The sequence below is a fragment of the Amblyraja radiata genome, chromosome 15 (assembly GCF_010909765.2).
Source record: "Amblyraja radiata isolate CabotCenter1 chromosome 15, sAmbRad1.1.pri, whole genome shotgun sequence".
NCBI classification, from domain to species: Eukaryota; Metazoa; Chordata; class Chondrichthyes; order Rajiformes; family Rajidae; genus Amblyraja; species Amblyraja radiata.
The window spans coordinates 34,328,636-34,342,412 of NC_045970.1; the positions used below are offsets into that span (position 1 = coordinate 34,328,636).

General features: G+C 45.5%; 1 protein-coding gene across 5 annotated transcripts in view; it reads right to left on the reverse strand.

Moving 5' to 3' along the window:
* LOC116981189 (VPS10 domain-containing receptor SorCS1-like) overlaps positions 1-13,777 on the reverse strand; it is a 720,890-nt gene that overhangs the window by 69,501 nt on the left and 637,612 nt on the right. For all 5 annotated transcript variants that reach the window (XM_033034012.1, XM_033034011.1, XM_033034009.1 and 2 more), the window contains exons 17-18: positions 11,611-11,724; positions 7,709-7,880 (exon numbers count right to left, since the gene is read on the reverse strand). In XM_033034012.1, the coding sequence (XP_032889903.1) occupies positions 7,709-7,880; positions 11,611-11,724 (286 nt within the window). The remainder of the gene's footprint in view (positions 1-7,708; positions 7,881-11,610; positions 11,725-13,777) is intronic.

Sequence of the window (13,777 nt, forward strand, 5' to 3'; positions counted from 1 at the left end):
TGAATCACCCGGTGTGGGTGTCAAAGTCCGGGGGTCGGAGGGGGGGGAATCACCCTGGTGTGGAGGTTGGGGTCCGATGGTGGTGCATCGCGGTCAGTGACTGCGGGATGCTTTGGAACATTTCCAAAGCACCAGAGTAAGTGTGGACGTGCAAATGGCCCCATTAAAAACAAATTAATATCTAAGAATTGGAAGCGCTTTTTCTTTATTATCATGTGGCCAATTTTTCGGAGACGGAGGAGAGAGAGAAGGGGGAGAGAAGGGGAGAGAGAGGAGGGAGAGAGAAGGGAGAGAGAGGAGGGAGAGAGAGAAGGGAGAGAGAGGAGGGAGAGAGAAGGGAGAGAGAGGGGGGGAGGGAGGAGGGGAAGAGAGAGGAGGAGAGAGAAGAGGGGAGAGAGAAGGGAGAGAGAGAAGGGAGAGAGAGGGGGAGAGAGAGAAGAGGGGAGAGAGAAGAGGGAGATGGGAGCGTGGGGTTCATTTTCCCACACAAGCCATAGATGGCTGGGAAATCTCTACCCAAGCACCAAGTTGAAAGCGGCCGAAGATGCGCATCGCTCGGGACAGCCCCCACTCTCCCACGGCCGCCCTCCGCGGGCTGCGGGGCGGGTGGAACAGTGATGTGGTGGACGCGGGGGTCTGGATCATTCGCTGACAAATCAGCCCCCCGGCAACGTCATGTCCATTATTGGACGTTTCTGTTGAGCGGCAGTCGGTTTGTCGGCCTGTAGGCGACGCCGCCTTTCGGGCAGTTGCCGTTTCGACAGAGTGGCCATTTGGTAAGTTTGCTTTTAGGCCACACAGCTTTTCGGTTCGTTGGCTTTTTGTGGTCCCGCCCTTTCGGTTAGTTTCCATTTAGGCGTCCCATCCTTTCGGTCAGTAGGCGTTTCGTCTTCGGACTCTTTCGCGTTTATTGGCATTTCGGACTCGCTTCCATTCGATTCTTTGGCTTCGACTTCTTTGCTTCGGCCTCTCGTCCGTCAGCGCCACGTCCGCACACGCTAGGGACACTTTACAACTTTACCAAGCCAATTAGCCTACAAACCTGTACATCTTCGGAATGCGGGTGAAAATCAGAGCTCCCGGAGAAAACCCATGGAGATCACGGGGTGAATGTACAAACTCCGTACAGACAGCACCCATAGTCAGGATCAAACCCGGGTCTCTGGCGCTGTAAAGGCAAGAAATCTACCACTGCACCACCGTGCCGTCCCAGAAAAGGGGAATCAAGAAACACAAACAAAAGCGGAAAAAGAACATAAAAACAGGACTGTTTATACTTGGCCTTCTCATGGAGTCATACAGCACGGAAACAGGCCCTTCGGCCCAACTTGCCTGTGTCAACCAAGATGCCCCATCTACACTAGTCCCACCTGCCCACATTTGGCCCATCTCCCTCCAAACCTTTCCTACCTGTCCAAATGTTTTTTAATATCCATGTATCAGTCCAAATGCCTTCTGAAGAAGCGGAGTAAATGTTTAATCACGAGGGAGATAATTGTGGCTCCTCAAATTGAGTAGGCTAAAATTAATTTGCAGCATGTCTCAAAGATTGCGGGGCACATACTAATACAAATCTTTATACCTACATCTATCTAGTTGGAGTAAATCTGGGCAATTATTGCAAATTAAGCCCATAGGACAGAAATAACAACTGATATGAAGTAATTTTAAAATTAGAATAAATGCTGAGGTTGCAAAAGATGATACATTCTAACAAATTTTTCGTCATTTCTTTAGTCAACGTGAATTCTCAGAACACATTCTCACTTTGACTTTCACCTTTCTTCGCAAACAGCATTCTTGGAAATATTGTCTCATAAGATCATAAGGCACAGAAGCAGAATTAGGCCATTCGACCCTGATTTCTAATAATCTGCATACCCTCCCCTCTTTCCCTCCTCCCCCACACTAGTCATCCTACCAGTTCCACTGTTCACATCGCAGTATCCCTCTTGTTATCACACTTTCCCCAACCAACAATGGGCCATTATGGGCTCCACCCTTCCTGAGGTCATCTGTTGCCGGCTCTGATTTGTTCCGGCCTTTTCTTGCCTCCCGTTTATTTCCACCTCCCCCTCCCACAACCCCCCACTATCTCTACTTTCAATCTGAAGAAGGGTTCTGACCCAAAACGTCACCTATTCTTTCTCTCCAAAAATGCTGCCTCCCCCGCTGAGTTACTCCAGCATTTTGTGCCTATCTTCAGTATAAACCAGCATCTGCAATTCCTTCCTACACACTTCATGTTCGTAAATTCTAGGAGCAGAATTAGGCCATTCGTCCCATCTGCCTTTCAATCATGATTTATCTCTCCCTCTCAACCCCATTCTGCTGCTGAATTCTCCCCATAACCTCTGACACCCGTACTAATCAAGAATCTATCAATCTCCGCCTTGAAAATATCCAAAGACTTCCACAGCCGTCTGTGGCAATGAATTCCACAGATTCACCACATGAAAGTACAAATTGTACTTGAAAGTGAATGACTGCACTCTGGTAGTGCAGCACACCTTTAGTATCGCACTGAAGCACCAGTGTATATTTTAACTTCAGATCTTTGATGCAGGACTAGAACACACAATCTTCAGATGCAGAAGAAAGACTGCTACGATTAGATTTGTGACTGATGCATTTCCTCCTGCAGAATGAAATTGCATAAAACCCTTAACGCTGTTGCTTGGAATCATAATAGTATTTCAGCTCCTGCTGCAAAATCTAATTGTAGATTCCTGTCGTCTATCACTACACGCTGTGAGCAACATTGAACCTACAAAATAGAATACAACAGCCTCCAGGAGCACCAGTATTTTACATAATAACTCATAGTGTACGGAGAATGTAACAGACCTTGGCATGCAGATGATACCATAAAACTGCATAATGTTTAGTTATAGGCTCATAAGTTATAGAAGAATTCAGTCCATTGAGTCTACTCTGCCATACAATCATGGCTAATCTATCATTCCCTCTCAACCCCATTCTCCTGCCTTATCCCCAGAACCTTTGACATCCTTATTAATCAAGAATCTGTCAATCTTTGTTTTAAAAATACCCAATGACTTGCCTCCACAGCCGTCTGTGGCAATGAATCCCACAGATTCACCACCCTCTGGCTAAAGGAATTCTTCCTCATCTCCTTTCCAAAGGTACATCCTTTCATTCTGAGTCTGTGCCCTCTCCCACTAGTGGAAACATCCTCTCCACATCCACTCTATCCGGGCGATTCACTATTTGGTAAGTTTCAATGAGGCACCCCCTCATCCTTCTAAACACCAGCAAGTACAGGCCCAGGGCCTTCAAACGCTCATCATATGTTAACCCAGTCATGCCTGGGGCCATTCTCGTAAACCTCCTCTCCAATGCCAGCACATATATCCTCAGATATGGGAGCCCAAAACTGCCCACAATGCATGTCTTGCAAAGCCCCGAACCTCCTAGCTCCTCCACTTCTCTTTAAGGCACCATTTACAATCTACTACTTTGGTTGTCTGCCTGAAAACCACATTCTGCAATATTCCGTCCCCTGGAATATAGGCATGGCTGGCAAAACCAGAATTTATTCCCTATCCCGAAGAGTGCGTGAGAAGGTGATGGTGAACCATCTGTTTGAACCACCGCAGTGCATTTGGGGGTGGTATTCCCCCACTTCTGTTGGGGTTGGCACGGTGGCTTTGTCCCACGGTGCCCCATGTACAAGACTATTTAAGTGTGACTACCTGTGTGTGCACACGTTTGCACATGAGGAGTCTACTCAATGTGTGTGTGTGAATGAATTTGAACGTTGCATTTGTGTTACGGTTCCAGCATTAGGGTTCATGAGGGGGATGGATAGGATGAATTCTCAGATTCTTTTACCTGGGGGAGGGGAATCAAGAACCAGAGGATGTAGGTTTAAGGTGAGAGGGGAAAGATTTAATAAGAGCCTGAGGGGCAACATTTTCACTCTGTGAGCTATAGGTATCTGGAATGAGCTGCAGGGGAGGTAGATGAGGCAGATAAAATAACAGCAATTAAAAGACACTTGGGCAGACATATCCATGTCCCCAGGTACATCACCCAGACTTTCAATCAGACATTAATTGACTCAATGAGTCACAAAGGGGCTGGAGTAACTCAGAGGATCAGGCAACATCTCTGGAGAACACGGATAGATGATGTTTTGGGTCGAGACCCTTCTTCAAACTGATTGTGGGGTGGGGTGGGGGAGAAAAATGGAAAGCAAGGAGGGGCAGGACAAAGCCTGGTACGTAATAGATTGATAGAGGTGAGGAGAGTTTTTTGATAGGCAGATATTTGTAAAAAAAAAAGTCCAAATGAAAAGACAGAAAGATAGAAGAGTTGCCAATTGTGATGCTAGAGGAAGGAATGTAGGTGGAAGGGGAGGGGGAGGGGAGAAATAGGTGGGGCATGGGGGGAGAGGGTTATTTAGGGAAAGAAGGGAGAGGGGCACGGTTATGTCGGCTCAAATATTAACACAAACAAAGGAACATTGAACTGGCCACATACCAATAAAATATTCAACTCAGAGGTGCGCTCTCTTAATAAGCAGAAGGCAGCATACCCACTGTCTCTTCCTGTCAACGCATCAATCATAATCTCCACTCCAGTTCCTTTAATGAATTGGCATGCTGTGCACCAGGGGACTCAGTTATTACGTTGCTCACTGTTCTGTTTGGTTAATCACTCTGAATGAGTCTACCCGTTAAGGGCTTCCTTTCGTTCACTCTCTGTAGCTCTTGGACATGTGGGAGAGTGGGGGCAAGATGTCCAAAGTGGAAAACGACACTGACGTTGATGAGGGAGAGGGGATAATGGTAGATGACAGAACAGCCACTTGGGTGATGGGGAGACAGTGGTTGGAGATAGGGTCAAGCCATGAGGTGTGTCTGTTGGAAGCACTCGCATTTCAGAGTCAGAGGTTGTGAGTTCAAGTCTCACTCCAGTATTCATGTCTACTAAAGTCTAGACTGACACTTCAGTGCAGCTTGACGGAAGGGGAAGTAATGGAAAGTTTACGAGTAGCTAAACTGGAGCCCTGACTACTCTCTACACTAAATGTAAATAGTACTGTAGCACATGGTTTCCTCCTACACTCCAAATATGCGCAGGTTTGTCGGTCAATTTGCTTTGGTAACAATTGTAAATTGTCCCTAGTGTGTAGGGCATGGGATAGTGCTAGTGGACAGGATGATTGCTGGCTGGCACAGACTCGGTGGGCGGAAGAGCCGGTTCCTGAGCTGCATTTCTAAACGACACTGGAGAAGGTTGCGGTGTGGCACAGCTGCTGCCTCACAGCGGCAGTGACAGAGGTTCAATCCCGACCTCCGGTGCTACTGGTGTGGAGTTTGCACGCTCTACCCCCTGACTACATGGGTATCCTTCATAGCTTTCGGTTTCCTCCCACATCCCAGACATTACGGTGAGACTCTGATAATCCTGTAACCCCAGGACTGTGGTGGTGTCGGGCTAGCAGAATTTCTGAAGCAGTTGATATTATTCCAATTAATTTTCCAGCACAACTCGAGGTTAAAATGCCAAAGTAAATCAAGTCTAATGTGTTGGTGAGTGATAGAATTAGGGAGGGTTGGTTGATTGGAATGTCAGGAAAATAGAAAATTATAGCATTAGTGATTGATGGTCAGTGGTTGGTCTTTCTTCCATGCTGCATCTCACCATGTCTAATGACTCTTTGACTCACTTTTACATTCCAGGAAGGGAGGGGGGAGGGGCACAGTGGTGCAGCTGGTGGAGCTGCTGACACAGCGCCAGAGACCCAGGTTCGATCCTGCCCTTGGGTGTGTCTATGTGGAATTTGCATGTCCTCCCTGTGACTGCGTTGGTTTCCTCTGTGTGCTCCAGTTTCCACCAACATGCTGAAGATGCTGGGCAGCAAGGTGGCGCAGCAGTAGAGTTGCTGCCTTACGGCACCAGACTGCGTGGGCTTTCTCCAGGTGCTCCGGTTTCCTCCCACACTCCAAAGACGTACGGGTTTGTAGGTCGTGGCCAAAGGGCTTATTTCTGCGTTATATTTCTAGACTAAAACTAAATTAGACTAATTAAAACAAAATGAGCAGGTTTCTAGGTTAATTGTCTTTGTAAATTGCCCCTGGTATGAAGGGAATGGATGCGAAAATGGGATTACATAGAACTATTGTGTTTTGGTGATCGATAGTCGGCCTGGACTTGGTGGGCTGAAGGATCTGCTCCCCTGCTGTGTCTGTAGACTAAACTACACAAGAGAGTTTGCTCCTGGGTTGTTGTGAATGGAGGCTTTCTCTGCACATATTCTCTTCCATTTAATCTAATTGAAAAACATGTTGTAAAAGGTGCATTCTAAATGTGGACCATGCCTTCTTTTAAAATTGCCTGCTGCCTCTGTCTGCTCACTGAGATTGAGGAGATGTTCTCTTCAAATTTGTTTTCTTGATCAAAATGTTTAAGAAATATCTGAACATCCGAGTTACTCAACGAGGGGCGGAATATGTCCCACTTTGCTTGTTAAGGTGGTTTTTCTGAAGGCACAATTAGATTTAAAAAACATCATCATTGTTTTAATTATTTCCACTCTTGGTTATTTCAATAATCCCTTGGAACACATCCCATTGTCCCTTAACTTCAGTTCACCCAAAATATCCACTGTTCAATTTTTAATGTGTTCTGTGTTCTTTTTTTAATTTGTATGGCTGCATGGTGACCACAAATTTCATTGTACCAATTGGTGTATGTGACAATAAATGGCTCTTGTCTCTTGTCTTGACGTCCAATGCGTACCAAGCACCATTTGCCTTTCACCCCCATGTGGGTTTACCTGCGTTGGTACAAGGTGGAGGAATACCACTGATTTAGAATCCACACAAGATAGACACAAAATGCTGGGGCATCTCAGCGGGTCAGGCAGCATCTCTAGAGTAAAGGAATAGGCGACGTTTCGTGTTGAGACCCATCTTCAGACTGAGAGTTAGGGGAAAGGGACACAGGATGTATGGAAAGGTACCACATCCTTGTGCTCAAATCCTCTTTTGATCTCAATCCTTTCTACTTCTGTACTCACCTCCAGCTGTGCATTGGGTAGGAATGCATTGGGTTTTAGCCAGAGATTTTGCAGAGGGCAGGCAAGAAACAGTAGAACTCAGGAAAGAGTTAGGTCAGAGTGTCCCGGCAAGAAGGGCCTTCTTGCCGCCGCGGACTGAGGACTTGCTCGCGGTGGAAGGAATACAGGCAGTGGAAGGAATATTCGGTAAACATTTGTAACTTGTGCAAAACGAAGCATTTCACTGTACCGAGGTCCATGTGACCAACGTCTCATTGAATCATTGAATCATTAATTCCTGGCCTCCTGTGCAGCTGCTGGAGTTAACATCAAATCCAGGGACACAATCTTCTGCACTTCACATCCTGCCCATCAGATGTAGCACAGTCCCATTAACCTGAATGGGATTGCTGTCCTTAATCGGAAATGTAAGGGCAAGTTCACCTCTCAAGAGGGGACTCAAGGAACTGCAGATGCCAGTCAACAAACAAAGGCACAAAATGCTGGAGTGACTCAGTGAATCAGAATTTATTGCCCAGAGATGCTGGCTGACCTGCTGAGTTACTCCAGCACTTTGCATCCTTTTGCATCAGTATCTGCAGTTCCTTGATTATTCCATCGGGTGCTTGACTGAAAACACGCACTGCGATCGGGCTGTATTCGCACGGAATGGCTCACCTCTTCTAGATGGGCGATGAAGGTGACGTTCTGCCCAGACACAGTGGCCAGCCGTCCATCGCTGGTGATGAGGTGCAGGCCACGGGGAGCTCGGCTGGAGCACGGATGCCGCTGGGCTGTGTATTGGTCTCTGACACCACCAGTGCAGTTATTGGCACCAACCTTTCGGTACCTGCACACAATTAAAATGCAATGCCAGAATGAGAGTCCTGTTACTGCCACGACACAGTTTGTCACCTTGTGATGATGGGTTGGCTGAATAACAATCAAAATGGAACATAAATCTTACATCTGCAATGGAGGAGCGTAGGAGTACTGTAATCATGTATTGTCTATTGTAATCATGTATTGTCATTCAAGTGACTGGATAACACGGAACAAAAGCTTGTCACTGTACCTCAGGACACGTGACTATAAATTAAACTAAACTGAGCCTGAAGTAAAATACTTGTCTTTACACTCCGATATTAAATGCCCAATATGGCTGCCGACTGTACATAGCATTCTCAAGTTCGCGTGTTGCCTCACTGGCAATGTTTAGTTAAGTTTGGTTTAGTTTAGAGACACAGCGTGGAAACAGGAATTCAGGCCCCCCGAGTCCACGCCGACCAACGGTCACCCACATATTAGTTCTATCCTACACACAAGGGACAATTTACAGAAGCCAATTAACCTACAAACCTGCACGTCTTTGGAATGTGGGATGAAACCGGAGCACCCGGAGAAAACCCACACGGTCATGAGGAGAATGTACAAAACTCCATGCAGACAGCACCCGTAGTCAGAATCAAACCCGGGTCTCTGGTGCTGTACCAAGGAAGGCAGCAAATCTACTGGTGCGTGACTGTGCCGCCCCAAATGGAGGAGGCAAAGGACGGAAGAGTCGGTATGGGAATGGGAAGAGCAGTGAATTTCTGTCTCTTGACTTCCAACTCGGGCAGCAGGAAGAAGCTACATACATAATTAAGAGGAAAGGAATGAGAATTATATGAAATGGTTGGACAAAGTGGGTTTGGGTTTGGGCAAATGGAACCATAGAGCTGGAGTAACTTAGCAGGTCAGGCAGCATCTCTGGAGACATTGATAAGTGGCATTTCGACTCGAGACCCTTCTTCAGGCAAATATCTGGAGCATATACAACCACATGGACAATAAGGACTAAATGGCCTCTTGCCCCTCCTGTGTAAAGGCTGAGTGCACACCAGAAGTCCATGGAGAGTGACATGGAAATCCAGATGACTTAATTTGCAGGAAGTTGCAGTTATAATGCATGGCAATGATTGGAACTGCTGGGAATGTTGCTGAATTCCTGGTGGAAGTTTGGGATTGTTGCCAATTCTACAAGGTTGGCACATGGCCTTAAACAATAAGTCGGATGCACTCCACAAACCTGGGAGTGGTTTGAATGTGGGAAATGTGGGAACAAATGCTAGCCCTAAACCAATTACTCTCCACTATGGCATTTGAAAACCTGCCTGTTTCTTACGAAGTCCGAAAAGAGAAGATGACAGAGAGGAAATTTTCATCGAAGGGAAAGACTACTTCAGCCATTCGGGAGTAGCATCAATGACTTGACGTCCTTAGATTACCATTGGTAAAAGGTAGGCCCCAGTGATGGGGATTAAAGTGCGATTATCTAAATGTTCCCTGTCTTGATGACTTGCGGCTCAAGACATTTTAAATTACTAATAATGATCAAAACGCTCCTGCCTTTATAAATAAAGAGCTAAAATCTATTTGTTTTCTGTGTGAGATGTGTTTGTTATTTTTTAAATTATAGCAATTTACTGAGAGTGGAAACAATCTGCCTTTGCTCAGTTTTCTGTTGTCTATGTTTAGTGAGTGATATTCACTGTATATGTCCGATACCTTGGTGTGACTCATTTTATTGCACTGCCTCTTTTGGTCCCACTCACGGAGCTAATGAGTACAATTTCAGCAAATGCATCAAGCTGAGTAAAGGGTTTGGTTTACATTACTTTATAGCACAGTTCTTACTGTTTCTGAATTGTTTGCAGAGCATTTTCCAGCTATTATTCAAATGCAGGAACGTTACCACTTCAGCAATAAACAATGTGGTGGAGTATCTAAGCCCATACAGGCAAACTGGACAAAATAAGACAAACATTTTTAGCAACTTTGAAGGGTACAAGTGGCGCCGAAAACATGGCGACTCAGTGGCAAAATTTGGCCAGTAGGGAGGAGGGGAGGCACAGTGGCGCAGCCGGTGGAACCGCTGCCTCACAGCGCCAGACCCAGGTTTGAACCCGATCTCCGGAGCTGTCTGTGTGGAGTTTACACATTCTCCCTGTGACCACATGTGTTTTCTCTGGGTGCTCCGCTTTCCTCCCACATCAAAAAAAAGACATGCAGGTTTGCACGTTAATTTGGCCTCTGTAAAATTGTAGGGGGTGGAGTAACGTGAAACTAGTATGAATGGGTGATCAATGTTCAGAGTGGATCCGGTGGGCTGAAGGGCCTGTTTCCACACTGTGTCTTTCAAATTCTTGTGCATGGCAAATTAATTTAAAGCCAGTTGACTACATAAATCTGGAATTAAAAGATAAAATCGATGATGGTAACTAGATTGCTAAAAAAACATTCATTACTAAACTCCCATGAGGGTGTAAATGTAATTGGTTTTACAAATATGTGACTCCAAACGTATGGGAAAGTGGTTGAATCTGATGGGCCCAAGCAAACCAGATACATCAAATTGTCAAACACTTTCTAGAGATATAGTGCGGAAACAGGCCCTTTGGCCCACCGGGTCCGCGCCGACCAGCGATCCCCGCACATTAACACTATCCTACACCCACTAGGGACAATTTTTACCTTTTTTTTACCAAGCCAACTAGCCTACAAACCTGCACGTCTTTGGAGTGTGGGAGGAAACCGAAGATCTAAGAGAAAACCCATGCAGGTCATAGGGAGAACGTACAAATTCCGTACAGACAGCACCATTAGTCGGGATCGAACCCGGGTCTCCGGCGCTGCATACGCTGTAATGCAGCAACTTTACCGCTGCGCCACCGTGACCGCTGATGCACCACCGTGACCGTCGCTGGCTCATCTTTGTCTTCTCCAGGGCGTTGGTGATGGGCTTCGATAACGAGTCCTAGAAACAATTCTTAGATCCTATAAATAAGATTCAAGTCAATCCTCCTATTGTACTTTTTAAAGCCCTGAACTAACACTGGACTATTGAGTCATGTTCATTCTTCCCTGGACTTGAGGATTGGAATGGATTCGCCATGATCTCAATGAAGACAAACATGCTGATTTTAAGTGATTTAACCATCTATGAACAAGCACGAGTTCCTCCAGGTTAGGGGGCGGCACGGTGACGCAATGGTAGAGTTGCTGCCTTGCATCGCCAGAGACCCAGGTTCTATCCTGACTACAGATGGCACAATGGGCTAAGTGTTCGGCTGGCAACCTGAAGGTGGCCGGTTCGAATCCTGCTTGGAGTGTGTACTGTCGTTGTGTCCTTGGGCAAGACACTTCACCTACCTTTGCCTGGGACTAGAGACGGAAATTAGCTACTGATTGGCTACAATCTCGCATATTTACATGCAAATGTTCATTAATATGCACTGTCCCTATAAACAAATTATTATAATATTATTATATTATTATTATTACGCAGTTTGTACGTTCTCGCTGTGGCGGAGTAGATTTTCTCCGGGTGCTCCATTTTCCTCCCACACTCCAACGGCATGTGGGTTTGTAGGTTCATTGGCTTTGGTAAAGATTGTAAATTGTCCCTAATATGTAGGATAGTACTAGTTTATGGGGATCGCTGGTCAGCACGGACTCGGTGGGCCAAACGGCCAGTTTCTGCATTACATCTCTAAAACTAAAACATCAGCATAGGAATTGAGCCAGGCCAGCCTACTCACCCTGTACTGTTGAGGTAGCTTTGTCCCATACTACATTCCTTAGTCACGAAGGATGGGTTATACCAGAAGGCTGGTAAGCATCTGCCATCAGAATGACGCTCATATCCAAAATCACTATTGCATGAGGGAGGAGAGAGAAAAAGAAAGGTATATAGAGCAAGAAACATTTGACATTTATGTTAACACCTTTCCAAGCATGTTTTATGCATGCTTGATTTACGCGTTTTTAGAATAAGTTGCTTGTTTAATTACAACCAAAGTTCAGTTTACTCACTCCTATTCTTGGAATAACGCGTTCAAATATATGTTTGGCACTGCAGGCAGCATTGACACATGCGGTGCCAGCGTACTCTTCTAAAATCCAACAATATTGACAACAAGGAATAGATCAGGTGGCAAGTTGGCCGGACAATTGGCAGATGGAATTTCCTTCCAGTTTCCAGGTTTGGGCGGCACGGTGGTGCAGCAGTAGAGTTGCTGCCATACAGCGCCAAAGACCCGGGTTCGATCCCGACTGCGGTTGTTCTCTGTGTGGGGTTTGTTAGTTCTCCCTATGACCAGGTATGTTTCCCCGGGTGCTCCGGTTTCCTCCCGCACACCAAAGATGTACAAGTCTGTTAGTTAATTGGCTTCTGTAAATTGTAATTTGTCCCTAGTGTGCAGGATAGTGTTGGTGTACATGGTGATCGCTGGTCAGTGCAGACTCCGTATGCGGAAGGGCCTGTTTCCGCGCTGTATCTCTAAAGTCTAAAGTATCTATAGAGTGTGCAACCAAAAGCTCTAACATTCTGATGCTTCACCAAACATGGTGGGTTTTTTTCAGTGGAATATCAAATTGGAAAATCTGCCATGGAGTTTTCTTGATTTTTAAAAAAATTTTGGTTGAAAATTCACACCTGTACATTAATGCTGTGCATATGTTTGAATAAAAAAAATAATCCAATTCCCATTGATTCCTCAAAAAGATTTTGAAATTAGGAAGAACTCTTATTAATAGCATTGGTATAAAGATTCACTTTGTGGAGTTATGTGTGGGTGTTAAATCAATCAGCTACGTCAGAAGTGTAGTAAGGCATCTGCTCTGATTTTTGGAGGAAGGATTACTATGATCTAGGATTGATTAAGACTGTCCCAACATACTTCTGGCCAACCTTTTCTTGTTCTGTGTAAACTTCAGCTTAATCAGAACATGGCTGCCCACACACTAACTCGCAATAAATCCAGTTCATTCAATAGCCCTTGTGTTGGTTAACCTATATTGGTTCCTAAATAGGTTAATAATTGCTTTAAGTTTGAAATGGGAAAAAAATGTCATAGCATAATCACCTATACAGCACGGAAACAGGCCCTTTGGCCCAACTTGGTTGGCATGGGTAAGTTGGGCTGAAGGGCTTGTTTCCATGCTCTATGACATTGTGAACCTATGGCGTCCATGCCGACCAAGTTGCTTATCAGAGCTAGTCTCACTCGCCTACACCAGGCTCATATCCCACCAAACCTTTCCTATCCATGTAGCTATCTAAGTGTCTTTTACATATCATAATTGTACTTGCCACTGCCACTCCATCTGGCAGCTGGTACCATACACACACTGCCCTCAGTGTGAATAGGTTACCCCTCAGATCACTTTTAAATCATTCCTCAATACGTTCACCTCAAACGTATGCCCTCTAGTTTAAACAAAGAACTGCAGTTGCTGGTTTACACAACAGGACACAAAGTGCTGGAGTAACTCGGTGGGAAAAGGACACAAAGTGTTAGTGTACGGGTGATTACTGGTCGGTGTGGACTAGGTGGACCGAAGGTCCTGTTTCCAGGCTGTATCCTTAGTCTAAAGATGTTCTGTGAAGTTTGTCTCATTTTCACCTGCCCTAATATGGAGATGGGCTGTCAAATTGTATTTCACTGTTCTCATGTGAAATGGCTCTGCAGTATGAACGCAACTCTATAAATACCATTTGAACCTGTTGAGCCATCATAGTCATTAATTAATTGACAACATTGAAACAGGCCATTCAGACCACCGAGTCTGTTCTGCCCTTCAAGCACCCATTGTTACATTGATTCCATGTTGATCCATTTTATCCTGCCTGCATTCCCATCAACTCATTACTTACCTTCACACTAAAGGCAAATTGGCTTAGTTTAGAGACAGAGCATGGAAACC